The sequence below is a fragment of the Physeter macrocephalus genome, unplaced genomic scaffold (assembly GCF_002837175.3).
Source record: "Physeter macrocephalus isolate SW-GA unplaced genomic scaffold, ASM283717v5 random_1299, whole genome shotgun sequence".
In the NCBI taxonomy this organism is placed as follows: Eukaryota; Metazoa; Chordata; class Mammalia; order Artiodactyla; family Physeteridae; genus Physeter; species Physeter macrocephalus.
Window position 1 is genome coordinate 6,565 of NW_021146404.1, and position 18,436 is coordinate 25,000.

At 49.4% G+C, this 18,436-nt stretch overlaps 1 protein-coding gene across 1 annotated transcript; it reads right to left on the reverse strand.

Moving 5' to 3' along the window:
• Positions 1 to 1,291: 1,291 nt before the first annotated feature.
• On the reverse strand, positions 1,292 to 18,240 carry LOC102986838 (cadherin-5). Its single transcript, XM_028486610.2, has 9 exons — positions 18,128 to 18,240; positions 16,871 to 17,035; positions 15,807 to 15,994; positions 13,820 to 14,070; positions 10,409 to 10,551; positions 8,731 to 8,855; positions 8,265 to 8,373; positions 5,965 to 6,210; positions 1,292 to 3,907 (listed from the first exon to the last, which is right to left on the reverse strand). The coding sequence occupies exons 1-9, from the start codon at positions 18,174 to 18,176 to the stop codon at positions 3,393 to 3,395; spliced, it is 1,791 nt and encodes a 596-aa protein (XP_028342411.1). The 5' UTR covers positions 18,177 to 18,240; the 3' UTR covers positions 1,292 to 3,392.
• Positions 18,241 to 18,436: the final 196 nt, after the last annotated feature.

An 18,436-nucleotide genomic window follows, 5' to 3' on the forward strand; every position in this document is an offset into this window, starting at 1 on the left:
ATGGTACACTATAAAATATCTATTTAACATAAAAACGGCAATAATGGGGTAATAGAGGAACAAAAAAGACATAAGACAGGGCTTCCCTGGTGGCGCAGTGGTTGAGAATCCGCCTGCCGATGCAGGGGACACGGGTTCGTGCCCCGGTCCGGGAAGATCCCACATGCCGTGGAGCGGCTGGGCCCGTGAGCCATGGCCGCTGAGCCTGTGTGTCTGGAGGCTGTGCCCCACAACGGGAGAGGCCACAACAGTGAGAGGCCCGCGTACCACACACACACGAAAAAAAATGACATAAGACAAAGAATACAAATAGGAAAATGACAGGCATAAACCCTACCTTGTTGGTAATTACATTAAATGTAAAAGGATTAAACATTTTAATCAAATAAAGATTGGTAGAATGGATAAACTGCCCTGATCCAACTATATTTTGTTCACAGAAGACACAAATACATGTCTTTTTTGTATTAAAAGACACAAATAGGTTGAAAAGAAAAGGATAGAAAAAGATAAACCATGTAAACAGTAACCAAAAGAGAGCTGGAGTGACTATACTAATATCAGACAAAATAGACTTCAAGATAAAAATTGTGACTAGATGTAAAGAGGTACATTTTATAATGCTAAAAGGGTCAATCCATCAGGAAGATACAACAATTATAAGATTATATGCCCATAACGACAGAGACTCAAAATATATGAAGCAAAATCTGACAAGAGTTGAAGGGAGCAATGTACAATTCAACAGTAATAGCTGGAGATTTTAGCATTAGACTTTCAATAATTGATAGACTAACTAGACAGAAGATCAGTGTGGAAATAAAAGTCTTGAACAACACTAACATACCACGATAGAACACTCCATCACAACAGTAGAATACATATTCCTCTCTAGTGCACGTGGAACATTCTTCAGGATAAAACATATGTTAGGGTATAAAACTAGTATCAGTAAATTTACAAGGATTTAAATCATAAAATTTATGTCCTCTGACCACAATGGAATGAAATTAGAAGTCAATAATGGAAGGAAATTTGGAAGATTCACAGATGTTTGGAAATTAAACAATACATTTTAAATAACCAATGGATCAAAAAAGAAATCCCAATGAAATTAGAGCAAAATTGGAATTAAGACAAATTGCCCCCTGAGAGCTCCAGGAAGTAGTGTTTATCCAGAGCACAGTTTGCAAAATATCATCCCTGGGAGAGACACTGCCCAGGAAATCCTGCAGGAAATCAAGGAGCAGGGGCCTTGCTGAAGTGAGCCTCATCTCCCAGCTACCCATTTCAAGTCCTAAGTCGGGCAGAGAGGCTTCCTGTTCTCATTTTTGACTGTGAGGTTTTCCAGGCAGGACTCCAATGTTGGGGTCCACACACCCCACTAAAGTGCCAGCTGCTCAATCACTGTTGTCAACCAGCTAATTAGATTGATTTCCTCCCTCACTGCTGATGTATATCACTCGTCTGGTTCATTTGTCACTTGGAAAAAGTGTGGCAGCTCCGGCTTCCAGAGGCCCTGCCTGCTGTGTAGAGTCGGGGTGGGATTGGGGGCCATGTACAGAGGCTGAGGGAAGGCATGGGTCTCTGAGAGGGGACCGGGATGAACTAGGTGTCCCTTGTTATTCTCTGCTGCAACCACTTTCCTGCAGTGTGTTTCTGAAATCCTGGCTGCAAATGTTGCCTTGCACCCTGGGTTCCTCCGATGATGGTGGTGGTGTATGTGCTTGTGTTTCACATGAGCTCGCTCAGCTCTAGAAAGAGAAGTATTTCAAGATTTTTCTTTATTTAGTTATAAAAAAATACAGTATGTACCATGCACCAGTGTAGCCAATATATATATAGTCATTATCACTAGAGCAATCACTACAGTGATAGGAAATAGAAGGTTACAGGAATTTGTTTATCCAACTAAAAAACCTGAATTAAAATTATTAACCTAAATAGCAACCTGCTTATTACGCAAAAACCCTTATTCTATATGTTTGTGAGAGCTAGAAATGTATAAGTATTATTAGTAAAAAAAAAAAAAAAAATATGAAAAACTCGTTATTGGTTAAAAGTAAAAAGTCAGTGTTATCTACAATCCCCTGAATTGAGGGGCCTTGCCCAGAGCAGGAACCTTGGTCCATGACAAATGGTGAGTTAGAGAGTTTGCCTCCTTCCCCGCACCCCTGTTGAGTGATGCCACTTCCCCAAGGTGTGTTTGCAGTGGAAAGTTCCGTACGTGGCTGAAAGTGGAAGAGGAACAGGTGACCACTGGGCCTGAGCAGGGGCCTTGCCTTCTGCAGGGATGGGGCCCTGCTGGGGTTCCCTGAGATGTGGCAACAACAAGGTGTAAAGGCAAATGGCACCGCTGTGTTGCGCAGTCATGTTTGGGTTTGGACTTTGGCCAGAGTTGATGTGGGTCACACCTTAAGTGCCTCTAAGTCAAGAGATCAAGAGTAGATGGAGAGAAAGAAAAAAGAAAGAGACAGCATGAATGAGTGACCGGGAGAGGCGGGGAGAGGTCTTCTGCTCTGGGAACATCTGCCCCGCTTCCCAGGCAAAACTGGAGGGGTGTCGTGAGTCTCAAATTGGGGTCATAGCGACTCCTGGCCCTTTCTGGAGGGAGTGGGTGTGGAGGTGGGCCTCACCCTATGATCTGTGGTCTCGTTTGGTCTCCACTGTCCCTCCACGATGAATTCACAGTTGCTTTAAAGTTCAGCGAGCCATTTCCCTGACCTTGGATGAATTTTCAGTACACAGTATAGCATAGTTACAGGCATGGCAGGCCAGCGAGGTCACCTCAAGACCCAAGGCCGGGAGATGTCAAGAGCCCTTCCTCCCTTTTGACAGGCCTGGGGAGAGGCTGCAGAATGCTGGGGGTCTTGGGAGGGTGTGAGGAAGCTAAAGCAGGGCAGGCCTGGTGGGCGGTCCCAGTCTCCTGCGGGACTGGGCTACAGAGAGTCTTGCCCCACAGTCATACCATCTAGCCCCTTGCCTCCAGGTGACAGGCACCAGGACCCCCCCCGACCCCCCCCAGGGGTTCAGGGACCTCAGGGGAAGACCTCCCCCTGGCAGTTGAGCATAATCTGCTTTGAGAAGCCAGAGAAAGTCTTTGAGTTGGACCCGTAGTCGCAGGTGACAGGGTTATGTGGATGTCTCAGCCCAGACAGAACACCAACCAGCCTGGTGTTTTCCAGCGTTTTGGGAGTAGCCATCACTGAAATACGTTCCTGGACATTTCAGGGACTTGGATTTTGCCATCCAAGGTGGTGAGGTCTCTGGGACCCATGAGGAAGGGCTGTTAGGCTGGGACATGAGTGCTACGATTGGAGGGCTCAGTGCCCGTGTCCGACTAGCCTGAGCTGCAGTGGTTTGGGTCCCCAGGCCCAGAGGCCCGCGGCCCCCTAATACACCAGCTCCTCCCGGGGATCCGAGCCATACAGCTCAGCCAGCATCTTGAACCTGGGCCCCCAGTCATTGAGAAAGTCATAATCGATGTCTGAGTCAGATGAATCGGTGCCCAGGGAGCTGAGGGACTCGGCGATGGACTCGGCGCCCTCGTAGCCATAGATGTGCAGCGTGTCGTAGGGTGGGCCGCCGCCGTCGTGGTCCGCCTCGTCCTTCTTCACCTCGATCATCGCGGCCATCTCCCCGGGCCCGTGCGCCCCGGGCGCGTGCCGTGGCGGCTTCTGCACCTGTGCGTAGAGGGACGGCCGCGTGTCCAGCGCCGGCCGCGGGGGCTTGGTCCCACCGTGGCGCACCGAGTTGAGCACCGACACGTCGTAGCTGGTGGTGTCCATCTCGCCACCGCCCTCCTCGTCATAGGTGACCAGCTGCTCGTGGATCTCCGGCACGCTCTTGCCGTGGGCACGGGCCTGCTTCCGGAGCCGCCGCCGCAGGATGATGAGGAGGGTGATCACTGCGAACGAGCGAGCCAGAGCTGGTCAGCCTTGGCCCAGCAGACGGGCGGACCCCCCTGCCCGGGACCCCCCGCCCCTTGAGGTTTACCTGCACCCTCCCCTCCTCCCTGGGAATCTCTGGGCCAGCCCAGCTCACAGTGACAACTGGGCCAACACAGAAGTTTTGGTTTGGTCTAGACACCTGGTGGGTCCACCGTCACTCCCACTCCAGAGTCATCTCCACCCCACCCCCACCCAGGATCCATCCTTGTTGGTGTCCTGGCCACAGTAGGGGTCGGGGGAGAGCAACAGAGTGGGCCTCCCTCAAGTTCATTCTCTCCTGCCCCTCTCCTCCCCATCTACCAGCATCCTCAGCTCCTCCCTCCTCTTAACCACTGTGGCAAATCCTTCTGTGTCTTGTCCAAAAGCCAGGAGGCCAGAGGTTGGGGCAGAAATGGGGAAAGGGATGGAGTTGGAATTTGGAGTGCAAAGATTCTGAGCCATGATGATGATGATGATGGGTCATGGTGGTGCTGGTAGACAGGGCACCCATTGCAGTAGCAGCAGCTACTCTTGAGCACCTACTGTATACATGCTGGCGTGGTATTGGCACATTTTCATGTTCTTTTACTCAAAGTGGGTATTAATATCCCATTTTACATGAGCAAACTGAGCTCAGAGAAGCTGAGTGACATGCCCAGAGTCCCATGATCAGGCAGTGATGTGATGTTGGCCCTGCTCAAAGCTCTGAGGTGTGTGACTGCATGACGGTTGCCAACCCCTAGGAGGGTGGACCATGTGGGGCAGAGAGCTCCTAGAAGTAGGCTCAGAGCATCCCTAGACTCTGTCCTTCTAGCCTCGAGTTACTTAACAAACTGTTCCATACATAAGAAAAGCCAGGATGTCCTCTCTGAGCCTCTGTTTCCTTGCCTGTAAAATGGAAGTGATGACTCCTCTGCTCTGTTTATATTTGATAAGGTGGCTATGAGGTTAAGTGCAATTCTGTGTGTGGTAGTGATGCCAGTATATCATTATTATTAATTTTTATTGAGAGGAAAATCTGGGTCTGGTCTCTGCCACAGAAGCCCCAGAAGGGGGGGCACTGGCAGGAAAGGCCTGGAGCAGATAATGTGGGTCCCTCACTGTGTCCCCCGGTCCTGTCATTGTAGTGCACAGGGTGACCTCTAACCACCCAAGGGCTTCGTCTGGAGGGCCAGCCCCTGCCCCAGGTGCAACGCAGGACTTACACGTCTGGGAGGAGCCCCACCATCAGCTGGTGGGCATCGTTGGAAAAACATGGACTGTGAGTGCTACCACCCAGTCTCCAGTGAGAAGAAGCTCCAGTGTCCCATGGTGGCAGCTTGCGTGACAACTTGCCCTTGATTGGCTGCCTACCTTTCCAGTCTCACTCCCCCCTCTTCCTTCCGGGGCTTCCTGGGAGCGCCTCTCAAATAAACCATGTGCACCCCAATCCTGGTCCTAGGGTCTGCTTCCTGGGGAACCCAAACTAAAGCAAGGCCTAAAATGCTCCTAAAATTTCTGAGGCCCAAACAAGAAGAAAAGAGATATCCTAAAAATAGAAAGAAAACCACTGGCGATAATCTAAACTAGAAATTTTAAACTTTCCATTTCTCTCCAAAAGAAGAACTGGATCCTCTTTTTTCAAAACAGGTGCGACTTGCGGGATCTTAGTTCCCTGACCAGGGATTGAACCCGGCCCCTTCGCAGTGAGAGCGGAGAGTCCTAACCATTGGACCGCTAGGGAATTCCCTCAGAAGAGGTTTTATATCAATAAATGCCTAGAACGGTGCCTGGCACACAATAAGTGCTCAAAATATGTCAGTTGAATGAGTGAATGTTATATATAAAGTATTTTAAACTGGGGAAGGAGCCTTGAGTCCCCCCTTCTTCCCCCCCCTCCCCCGCCACCCCCACAGTCAGGCGCCCAAGGAGGTGAAGCTTACACCTGGCACACGGCTGCACTAGGGCCTGGAGGCAGCGTTGGGCCGGGATCCCTGGCCTCTTCCTTCTCCTGTGAGCCCCCTCAATGTCCCCTCCCATCCTCCTGGGCACTGACCTGTGATGGTGAGGATGCAGAGGAAAATAGCTACCAGCGCCTGGATGCTGACGCCCACCTGGGCGGCCACCTCCTCACACAAGGTGAACTCGCCGCGTTCGTTGCACTTGCACACGGTCACATCCAGCATGCTGGTGCCTGTGAGGCTTGGCCTCCCGTTGTCCGAGATGAGCACGGGCAGGTGGTGGACCTTGGCGCGCTCTCGGTCAAAATACCCGTACTTGACTGTGATGTTGGCCGTGTTATCTGGAAACACCAAGGCCTCGGAGTCAGGCTCTGCTGCCTGGAGCGCCCATCCTCCCATCCACACTGACGGTGTGGCCTGCCACCTCCAGGAAGCCCTTGGTAACTGCACCAGCCCACGTGCTGCCTGGCCTGTGTCTCTGCCCTTTGCACCCCCTGCCTCAGGTTTTAGCCATTTGAGCGCAGGTCTGTTCCTCCAGAGAAGGGGATGTTTAGGGCAGCTGCTTCGACCTAGCCTCTAAGAACGACTTGGCCAGAATGTAAAACCCTTGCTTTCTGTTTCTGTGGGCAAATGATATGTCTGACCCCTAACCCTACTTCAGTAAAAGGTGACTGTCAGCTAATTAACGCATTGTTTCAAGCTTTGATGAGCAATCAGGGGGAAATAAAGTCTTAAAAAGTCTTTTAGCATCGGGCTAACTTCTAAGGCTGTTTTTGCTATCCCTGAAAATCCATTAGAAAGTAAAAACGATGCACAGTTCCCTGGGGCACTGAGGGAATGGTTGCGTATGTAATTGAGGATTCCCTGGTCAGGCTGGAATTGAGAATGCGCTTTGGCCCAAATATTGGCTCTCTCTCTCAGCTCCAGTCAGTCCATGTACAGAATTCCCCAGGGAGATTTTTAAACCTGCTGGTTTTTCAGAACCGACCCCCTCCACTCCTCCTTCCTTCTCCCCCTCCCCTCTCCCGCATTTCTGATCCAGTGGCTGGATAATCTGCCCTTTGTTGGCTCCTAGGAGATTATGATGGTTAGAGGGTCCAGGGACTCCCTGTTCCAGGGTTTACCTAGCCGTGCGGGGTTGGCACACTCAGGAAGCCACAAGCAAAGGAGGCCATCTTTTAGATTTCAAATGGAAGCCAATTACATTTCATTATTAAGTAGCCATGTCTATTATAATTGAAAGTAATAACAATATGGCCACTGACACTGTATGAGGGAAATTAGAGATTTCTCACTATACTCATTTAACATTGTAGCAGGACATTCATGTTCTAAGTGAACCTGAGATCAACAAGCTAGTCTCCTGGTCACATATGGGGTGTCTTTGGGTTGGTGCTTAAGCTTTCTTCTCCATTGCAGACGTCCTCTGAGGCAGGATGGAGATGGGCACTGGGGACGGGGTGACAGGTGTTTTTTCCATATTATTTACTACTAAAGACAGCGGAATGTTGAATGGTCTGTCATTGACTGTCAGCGCATCATAGCCACCATCCCCATCCCATAGGAGGCTCCTTAAGGACGAGTCTGTGGCTGATCCCCTGGGTCTGCCCCTCACTCTCAGGGACCCCACTCCCTGACCTTCCTCAAAGGTGGCAATGGCTGTTTCTATACAGGGGTCCTCACCAACCACAGTGTTGCCAGTTAGGGATGGGCAGGGATTCCACCCCATTCTGGGTGAAGGATCGTTCTATTTAGACCCAAGGGGGATTTTTTGTGTTTTTCTGAGGAAGGTGCAGAAGCCGTGGAAGCCTGTCTGCTTTTGGCTGGAATTCAGTCAACTCAGCATTGTCACTGTCGGAAGCACATACTCATGGGAAACTCTGGCCGCTGCTGACGTCACAGGACTCTCTAGGCTGTGATTGGTGGACCAGATCCTGTCCTGAGGACACCTGGTGGTAAGTAGTCATTGTAGCCAAATTAGAACACTGTATTCTTGGCATTTCGGGTTTCAAATGTCCGGTTTTGCCTCTTTGGAAGCAACCTCAAAGTTCCACGTCATAGAGCAATTTGCGGTTGTGCTGAGCACAGGAAGGAGTCTTTGGCTAGTTTGTGAACCAAGCTGTCTACACCGCATATCTATTCTGTGCTCCTCAGTAACCTGAGCATCTTATGGGGAAGGGCAGGCCATGTGGACTTAGCAGTGTGCCAGGGTGGCTCTGACCATTGCACAGACCAGTTAGGTATATGGTGGGAATTGTACAAAACCTCCTGTAACTTGAAAGCCCTACTGAGGGCCTGCTCCCAGTTCACTGGCTTGGTCCTTGACCCTGGCTCTTCAAGACTCAACCCCGTGCCCGAGCCCCCCAAGAGCCAGGCTGACTGCCTTGAGGCGCACCGTGATTATCCGTGAGGGTGAAGTTGCTGTCCTCAGTGCTCAGGGAATACTTGAACTTCACATCTCGTGGCGTTATATCCTTGTCTATTGCTGAGATTTGCACGACCAGCTAGAGGGTGGAAGATGGGGGACGGTCATTAGCGGTGTTGGGTTGGCCGGGGTTTCAGTGATGGGGAGAGACTTTGGGTTTAGCCCTGACCGTGGCTGCCTCTCACCTGTAACACTAACCTAAATGGTCTCCACAGAGCCGCTCTTTCTACCACCACCTCCCCGCCAATCTACTCGCTACACATTCTCTCGGAGGCTCAGTTTCACCCTCTGTAGGGATAATGTCACCTTTCCTCAAGGCTGTTGTACAAGTTACGTTAAACTTAGTGAAATGCCCCCTGACCGTGGCTGGGAGGTGCTGCCCCTCGGCCTGCCCCAGGCGGCTGCTGCCTTGCCCTCCCACCTGAGCTAGACTCACCTTGCCCTGGGCAGCATTCTCACACACTTTGGGCTCGTAGGGCTTGGCAAACTCTGGGGCATTGTCGTTCTCATCCATAACTTCGATGTGGACCTGCACAATGGATTCTTTGCCCGTGGGGGTCCCTGCAGGGGAAAGGACTCATCACTACAGTGGGCTCAGCAGGTGGCAGCCTTGGGATTAGAATGTATATGGATGGGAGTCCTGGAGGGGTGCACTTTTTGCAGGAAGAGGGGGTTATGGACATCTGGAAGGGAGGCCAGGGATGGCGTTCTGGTCGAAGGGAGTGGAAGAGGAAGGCGGTAAAGCTTCAAGCACAAGGATATTTGCTAAAGAATTATTTGTAAGAATCGAAAAGGTAAACAACAGACGTGTATTTTTAGAGGTTTTGATTAAATCAATTAAGTAATTATTAAATCAATTCAGCAATTTAATTAAGCAATCAAACTAAATAAATTATGAAATAATTGAAAAGGTAAACGATCTAAGTGAGATTGCATTAATAAATTACATCAGTTTAAAAGAATGGAGTATGTGGCTGTTTGCAATGCCCAGGTAAATTACATTTTAAAAATTACAGTCTTTTTAAAAAAGATATTTTAGTACCATGAGAAAATGATTCTGGAATAAGGTTAAGTAAAAATGCAGGATATGATATTTATACAAGTATTATGATCTCACTTGTATAAAAATACATATAGTAAAAAGACCAGAGGAAATATACTACAGTGCTAACAGTAATTATCTGTGTACGGTGGGAATATGAGGGTATAATTTTCTTCTCCTTTTTTGTATTTTCCGTATTTTAAAATGGACAGCAAACTATCACTATAAGATTTAAAAATTGTATGAGTGAGATTAGATGGGGAAGAAAGGGGCAAAGACTGATCTGGACAGTACGCAGGAGTCCATTGAAGCTGACCTGGCTGCCATGTGGGGGACATGCTGCCAGCAGGAAGCAGGGGCCCTTCAGGGTAGCACCGGTGGGGCCCTGGCCGAGTCACCCCCTTTCTGGGCCCTGGTGGTCTCTGTGTAAGGTGGGAATATTGATCCTTCTCCCAGAGGACAGTTGTGATTTTCTCATAGAGGCTAAGAGTGCAAAACTCTGATACTTGCCTTTCCCTTTGGCAGCATTTACCCTAATTTCTGGAGACTCTAACAGTCTTGGAGTTGGAAACTGCTTCAGATTTTGAATTCAGCCCACTAACTGGCACATAAACACCCTCCAAAGCAGCCTTTTCCAAACGTCCACTATAATAAGAATCACACGGCACTCGTTCAGTGCACATTCCTTGGCCCCATTTCTGACTTACTGGACCAAAACCTCCAGGGAGGCATCTGAGAAGCTCTGTGGTTAAGAGGTGCCTCAGGTGATTCTCATCACAGGGACATCTGGCAGCCTGTTTTGGAACAGTGCTTCTTCAACTGTAGTGTGCATGAGATTCTGATTCAGTCTGGGGTTGGGGCCTGATGTTTGGCTCATCTAGCAGTCTCAGATGACGTGGATGCAGCTGGTCCATCCACACTTGGGGATGGAGGCGCTATAGCATCCCAACCAAGTGGTGCATCAGCAGGTGCTCACAGTACCTCTGGAGACCCAAAATGATAGATTTTGCCGATTTTAAAAGGATGACAAAAGGAGGGGAGCCCAGGTCCCCCAGCAAATGGGGCCACTCACCACTAGAATCCAGCTCTTTGGCCTCCACTGTCAGGTTACACCAGGGGTAGACTTCTCTGTCCAGCTCCTTCTCATTGTAAATATTCCCCTGCTTGGTTATTCCGAAGAACTGGCCCTTGTCACTTGTCCTGCGGATGGAGTATCTGTCCACCGGAGAGAGTTTCAAGGTTTTCCGTTGTTCTTTGCTGAGTCCAAACTCCCCAGCAGGACAGATGAGACCCTTCAGGATCTGTCCCTTGCATCCATCCCCCATCCTCCTCTCACTGCTCATTGCACTTGACCACCCAGAGGGAGTCAGAGTAGTGAGATGATCCCTTTGATGTTGGCAGTGTTGCCATCACTGGGCTGACGGTGGTACTTGAGACTCCATCAGCAGCACTTTCAGAGTGCTGTTGGCACTGCTGAGGCAGATGGCACTATAATCAACTATACCACAGCTTGGATCGGATTTTGTGATTAATGAAAAGATAGTTGGGCAAGAGCCAGGAAGAAATAAAAAAAGGGGCTGGAAGAGGTATGAAGTGATTGAAAGGAAATTAAATTTGTGAAGTAATAATTGGAAAAGTTCTTAAGGAAAAAGGCATGAAGAGAAGAAAAGAGAGATGAAAAAATATATAACATTCCAAATATATATTTTTCTAACACTGAGGAAAATTCCAGAACAAAGAGAACAGAAGAAATAACAAAAGATATAATAAAAGAAAACTTCCTGATCTGAAGAAAGGCCCAAGTTTATAGAAGAGGTCATTGATATTAGGCATAATTTTAAAAAGAGATCAATATTTAGCTATATCCTGATGACACTTTTGAATTTCAGAGCTATATAAAGAAACCAAAAAGACTCCAGACAGAAAAGATACGTCCTTATAAAGAAAGAGAAATCAGACTCACCCCAGAGAGTCTCACAAAGTTAAATGCTAGAACACATTGATAATATTTCTGATTTGTAAATATGCAAGGATTCAGGAAGTATATCATCCACAAGATAGGTCCTGAAAAAAATTTTTTTTGAAAACTCACTTCGTCTAAGGAAGCGTCTCAAAATAAAGTAAAAAAAAATCTAGTTTGGGAGGAATTAAAATTAAACTATTGATTTATCATATATAGGAAGGCAATGGTGTGTGTGTGTGTGTGTGTGTGTGTGTGTGTGAGAGAGAGAGAGAGAGAGACAGAGAGAGAGAGAGACAGAGGTTTTTAACTAGAAAATATTGGTCTAGGAGAACATTTAAAATTTTACAGATAGAAGTAAATCTCACTGGTAGAAGTAAAAATGCATGTACTCCATCCAAATATCTACAAGAAAATAACATGAAAAAATAGACTCTACAACAAAGATGGGGGAAGAGAAAAAAGTAATTAAGTTTGAGAAATAGCAAATGTAAAACAAGATAAAAGAAGTAAGATCAAACATATCATTTACAATGAAAGATGTAAATCGGTTAAACACAAAGCATCTCAGTTTAGATTAAAAAGCAAATATGAGGACACGGGCGGGAAGGGGAAGCTGGGATGAAGAGAGAGTAGCATGGACATATATACACTACCAAATGTAAAATAGATAGCTAGTGGGAAGCTGCTGCATAGCACAGGGAGATCAGCTCGATGCTTTGTGATGACCTATGGGGTGGGATAGGCGGGGTGGGAGGGAGGCTCAAGAGGGAGGGGATATGAGGATATATGTATATATATAGCTGATTCACTTTGTTGTACAGCAGAAAGTAATACAACATTGTAAAGCAGTTATACTCCAGTAAAGATGGAAAAAAAAAAAAAAGCAAAGCCAATTACATTCCAGTTTCAAGAGACAACTTACTGCCAATAACCTAGAAAAAATTAAAAGTAAAGGTCGGAAAATTTATTTCAGGCAAACATGAGTAACATGAAAACAGGACTGACAGACTTTACATCAGGCAATATGGAATTAAGGACAAAATGTTTAAGCAGAACAAACTGGGTAATTCATAAGGATGAAAGTGACAAGTCATAATGAAGGTAAAATAGTTATATAAACCTTTGTTAACTGAACAGAAAAATTAAAATATATAAAGCAAAAGCTTAGATATTTCAGAAAAAAACGGACAAAAAGACACACAAAGACAATTGCATTACATCACAGAACAAGTTAAAGCAAAGCCAAAAAATGCCCTACCAATTGTAAATGAAAAAACGGTCTCTTAAATAAACCATTGGATCAGTGAAGAAATAAAAATTATCATTACAGACCATTTAGACTAGAATGGCCATGAAAACAGTCATCCTAAAACTAATGAGATGTGATCAAAATGGAGGTACACATTTGTCTTTAACAGGAAGACCCGATAACAGAGAAACATTAACTCTCCCCAAATTGATATGTAAACACAATTCTCATTAGAATTCTGATGCTTTTTTAAAAACTGAAGAATTTTATGGTTCACATGGAAGAATGAATGTTTGAGAATGCATTAAAGATATAGAAAGTGAAAAAACACTTGAGGGAGGGACTTGCCTTATACATACCAAGTTTTAGTATCAAGGTGCTACAATAAAACAGAATGGCTTTGCCACAGAACAAAGGATTCAGAAATAGATTCAGGGATATACAGGAACTTAGTGTGTAACAAAGGTAGAAAACGATGACTTATTTGATTAATGGTGCTGGCACAGTTGGCTACCCCTTCAGAAAAAAATGAGATTGATGGAACTTCACACTCTCATATGTTGTGTGGCTCTAGAAAGTATGAGTTGGAACTACATCTTTTGTCACAGAGGGTAGAGGAGAGGAGTCTAGTTCAGATAGAAGAACAAGTAGTGATGAAATGGGTATAGTATGATCCCCCAAAACTGTAAAACAGTCAAATCCCCCAAACAAACAAAGGACAAATCCACCATGAATGTATGTAGATGTTTGTGTGGTCACAAAGAAAGGCATGATAGGACCACAGCACACCATGAACATGAGTTGTCTGGAAATCAGGGTTACTGATGTTTTCTTTATAGATCCTTGTGTTGTATCATTGTGTGAAATAAACACTTTTTCCTTTTGTGGTTTTGGGAAGACAAATGTAATAAATCATGTTTAGCGAAGGGGTTTCATGGATGTCGAGTTGGTTGCTCTCTCGACTGTCACGTCTCCCCAGATGGGACCTGTGGGAGCCCGTACCTCCCCTTCAAGGTGGAGCAGACAACGGGAAGCTCTGATGGCCAGGACCGTGCTAGGTGTGTGCCTGGGAAGAACAAGATTCCGCCTGGCCACATGGGTTAGTGGAAGATCTCGGGCTTCTTGTCCTGCCTCTGTGCATGTCCCACGTACCTTCTGGGAGAAGCCAGTTTCCCCGTCTGAGTCCTGGGCTCAGTCCAGCAGGCCTGAGGACCTCAGTGCCTGGGCGGCGGCGTGATCATCACCATCCTCACGCCTTCCACCCCGCTTACCTGATGCTCCGCTTAGCGGCATCGGGGTCCACGGCCAGCACTGAGCCGATCAGAGGTTTCTTCTGGTTCTCCCGCAGCTGGAAGTGGTAAAAGGGCTTCTGGAAGTTGGGGGGCTCGTCCACGTCTGTGACGTTGATGATGACACGGGCGATGTTCTTGGTGGAGGTGCTGCTCAGGTAGCGGAGGTCGATGGTGGGGTCCGTGGCCTCGATGGTGAAGCTGTACTGCCGGATGTGTTCATAGTCCAGGGGCTGCGGAAGGCAAAACTATGGTGAGCACTTGCTCTGAGCCAAGCACATGGTTGTGATCTCCACAGCAGCCCTGCAGGGTCATACTAGGATGGCCCCCTTTTTACAGATGAGGGGCCTGTGGCCTGGCTGTCTTCAGCTGTCTCCCGTGTATCCTGACCGTGGCTCAATTCCAAGTATTGAGGACAACCGGTGGATCAGCCACAGTCTTGCTATCAAGGGGATCACAGACTAGTGGTTCTATCCACAGCTCCTTAAAGACATTCGTTTTCCTTGTGCCTTTGCTCAAGTCTCTTCTCCTGCCCTTGCCCGCTTGGCATACTCCCGTTCACCCCTCAGGAAGCCAATCTGAAGGTAATCAGATGTCCTCTCAGAACCCATTCCTGCCCCTCCCAACACAGGTAATTGCTCCCTGCCTGGGTACCCTTTTTGTCTGTGTGTCTGTCCTCCCTACTGGCTGAGAGCTTTGGTACCGTGGAGGCCGTCTGACTCCCCTGGGTATATCTAGTCCCCAGCACAGGGCTGGACCAGAGAAGGACTCGGGAGAGGTCTGCTGGAGGAATGGCCCGGCTCAGGCAGAGGGGTTCTGGAGTGTCCCCTTTGAGGCAGGTCATCACTGGCCTTGGCCTCCCAGTCCTCTGCATGGCCATTCTGAAGCAGTTCGTGCCCCTGGCAGACCTTCCCTCCTCCTAGATTCAGCCAGTCCAACTGCTTTCTCAGCAGCAGCCACTGCCAATGGCCACCGCCTCCCAACGGCATTCACTCTTTCCTTACATGCTGTTGGCTTTCAGCTGCAAGCATTTGTGATCTTCCAGGGCTTTCCTGGCCCGTGCCCAGGGCAGATCAGAAAGTGCCAGGGAGGGGACTTCCCTGGTGGTCCAGTGGTTAAGAATCCGCCTTCCAATCCAGGGGACGCAGGTTCGATCCCTGGTCAGGGAACTAAGATCCCACATGCCACGGGGCAACTAAGCCCACGTGCCACAACTACTGATCTCGCGCGCTTCAACTAGAGAGGCTGTGTGCCGCAAACTACAGAGCCCACGCGCTTAGGAACCCTCGCGCCACAACTACAGAGCCCACGCGCCCTGGATCCTGCATGTCACAACTAGAGAAGAGAAAACCCACACACCACAACTAGAGAGAAGCCCGCGGGCCACAATGAAGAGTCTGCATGCTGCAACAAAAGATCCTGCATGCTGCAACTAAGACCTGATGTGGCCAGAAATAAATTAAGTAAATAAATAAATCTTTAAAAAAAAAAAAAAAAAAGAGGAAGAAAGTGCCAGGGAGTGAGCCCCCAGGAGCCCTCAATCAGCCCACAGCTGCTGCGACTCTGAGGTATATTCCACACTGTCCCCCAGATGTCCCCAGTGGGACTGCACCCCACTCACCCATGGTGATCACCTGCTCATTGAGGAGCCTGTATTACTTTTTCTCCTTTTCACGTCTCACTGCTCCTGGGGCTTCCTGAGATCACTCCCCAGGTAAACTATTTACACCCAAATCCTTGCCTCAAGGTCTGCTTCCGGGGTAGCCCAGCCTAAGGCACTGACCCTTCTGTCCTGGCTCCCCTTCCCAGCGCCAGGGTCACAGTGTCCACGAACACACGGCCAGCTCCAAACTGACCCAGAACGTGCACCTTTGGTGGCCTCTGATCTGGGAGCAGCCCCTGGCTGAGTCCTGAGGAAGCCGGGAGCCCCCAGCCCCACATCTGACGTCACTGCCACAGGTCTGCGAACCTTCATGGGCTTGATGATGCCCTCGTTGCGGGTGGGGTCAGGCTCGATGGTGAAGGTGTCCCTGTACTCGCCCTGCACGATGCTGTACTTTGTCTTCCGGTTCTGGGGCTCGTCTGGGTCCTCCACAAACAGAGAGCCCAGGGGGCTGCCCACACGGATGTCTTCGGGCACAGAAAATATGTACCTGGCTGATGCAAAGAGGCGCCCCAAAGGGCACTGGGTTAATGAGATAGATGAGGCGTTTGTCCCCCATACTATCCCAATACATTTTGTTACAGGAAACGGGCACAATAAAATAGTAGTAGTAGTAGTAGTAGTAGTAGTAATTCCTCTGGAATTTTGGGTCCCAAGGCAAAGAGGTTCTGCTCTATCTGTCCTTCCATCCACCTGACAAGTAGTTATTAGGCATCTGCTGTATGTCAGGCACCTTGCTTGGGGACCTATTAATTGACAATTGAGAGAATCTCTGCCTTCAGGGAGCTTGGGCCGTACACAACGAGGCCATTTCAGGAAAACCCGCCTGTCCTTGGGGTGGCTGAGCCTCTGCGTGAGCCGTCAGCATTGGAGTTGCAAGTGTTGAGTCATCTGACTTTCCTCCCCAGCCCACCCAGGGCGTGTCAAAAGCTCTTGTCAGACATTTTTCTCGGGGGAGAATCAGTCTGTGGGTGGGTCAGAGCCCAGCCCTGGCTCTGGATATGGAGCTTTGCTGAACCCCTGCTCCCCAGCTCATGGGGATTTTCTAGCTGGGGTCTGGGTTTTCCTGAGCTCATGGGATCTGGGTGAAAGTGGTCCTATCTGGTAGTGGGACTCTGGGCACACGGTGGCACGCAGCAGGGAGTGTGACTTCCTGCTGGCCTGTGAGGGCTCCGTGGCAGGGGCAGTTGGACAGCCTTGGGAACATGTTCAGAGACGGGGAGCACCGGAAAGACATCCCTGACGTAGGCCCGCCCTGGGTTGGAGAGAGAGGTAGACGGATGCCAGGCTCCTCTCTGAGAGCTCCCGGGTCACCGAGTCTGGAGTGTCCCGACCCTCGCCCTGCCCAGGGCCCTAGGGGAGGGGCTCACACTGTGTGAAGATGGGAAAGTTGTCGTTGACGTCCTGCAGAGAGATCAGCACGGTGGCCGTGCCCGATTCCCCCCGGAGGCCCTGGGCGTCTCGTGCTTCCACCACGATCTCGTACTTGGCCTTCTTCTCTCGGTCCAGGTTTTTGTTCGCCGTGACAATTAGTCCTGCAAAAAGTGTCACATCAGGAGCCGTGTTACTTGGGGAGCTTTTAACAAATAGCGATGGCTGGCTGCTACCCAGAGGGCACCTGGCTTCAGAGCTCCCCAGGTGATTTCACTCTGCAGCCAGGACTGAGAGCCAGGGGTGAACCACCTTCCACCTGCATGCCCTGCACTTCTAGGCCAAACGCTTTTGTCCAATATCGGTCGCAGCCACCTGGAGCACTGGGTTGAGCGAGAACCTGAGGCCACATCTAGGCTCAGAGTGGGAAGAGTGCTGTGATGGGTTAGTGATGGCTGCCTTGGTGCAGCATAGGCTGTGCTGTGTAATTGCCATCACTCTGAAAGATGGCTTGCCTCAGGCCTGACCACCTGGACTTCTGTCTTGCTCCCAAGACTCAGTCCTCACAGTTTTTTGGGTCACGTGGAGTGGATAATGACGATGGGCCACGTTACCTAATTCAGACTTCACAGCTACCATACAAGGTGAATATAAGCTTCCCCATTTTTGCGGGGGGTGGTACGCGGGCCTCTCACTGCTGTGGCCTCTCCCGTTGCGGAGCACAGGCTCCGGATGCACAGGCCCAGAGGCCATGGCTCACGGGCCAGCCGCTCCGTGGCATGTGGGATCCTCCCGGACCGGGGCACGAACCCGTGTCCCCTGAATCGGCAGGCGGACTCTCAACCACTGCGCCACCAGGGAAGCCCCCAAGCTTCCCCATGTTTGAGATTAGGGCCCTAGCGCTCACAGAGGTCAGTTGACTTGCCCAAGGTCTTTAGAAGCAGTGAGGAGGAGAAATGGGTTCGGAAACCAGATCCGTTTGATTCCATAGCTAGAGCTGCTAACCAGTATTCTCTTCCACCTCTCGTGTCAATGCTTGGGTCCTGACTTTGTCCCCTGGACTTGAGTTCACGTCTTGGGCACCTGCCTGCCTCCTTCTGCCCTCACCAGCTACCTTGTCTTGACGTAGGGTACCGACTGCCTCCAAAGGGTGGTGTAGGTCAGTGGTCAGTGACACCTGGAAGACTGGGCTTCCCTCGGTGCCTGCACCTCCGCCCCCTCCAAGCCAGTGCCGCCCAGGGGGGTTAGTCACAGACCAGAACCACGGATGCTGAAATGTTCTTCTCCCTTCAGGAGTTGGTACATGACAGAGGCGTGGTCTGCCACAGTGGGATCATCTGCATCCACTGCTGTCACCTGGATGACCGAGGTCCCTGTGGGGAGAGAATCCAGGGTTGCTGCTTTGTGATGGCCAGCCCCTCACCCCATTCCCAGATGAGGGCAAGTGGGGCTCAGGCTGTTCCTTGAACCCCCCCTCCCCCAGGTCCTGAGGGAGAAAAGGCTGCTTTGTTTTCTGAGGAGCCTGCCTGGGGGCAAAGTGCCGGCAGTGGTGGAGGCCCAGCTCC

Coding starts and splice junctions, on each gene's coding strand:
- LOC102986838 (XM_028486610.2), bottom strand. CDS start 18,176: ATGTACCAACTCCTGAAGGGAGAAGAACATTTCAGCATCCGTGGTTCT. Junction 8,856..10,408: donor CAAAGAGCTGGATTCTAGTG/GTGAGTGGCCCC, acceptor TTTCCCCTGCAG/GGACCCCCACGGGCAAAGAA. Junction 3,908..5,964: donor CTGCATCCTCACCATCACAG/GTCAGTGCCCAG, acceptor GCTCGTTCGCAG/TGATCACCCTCCTCATCATC.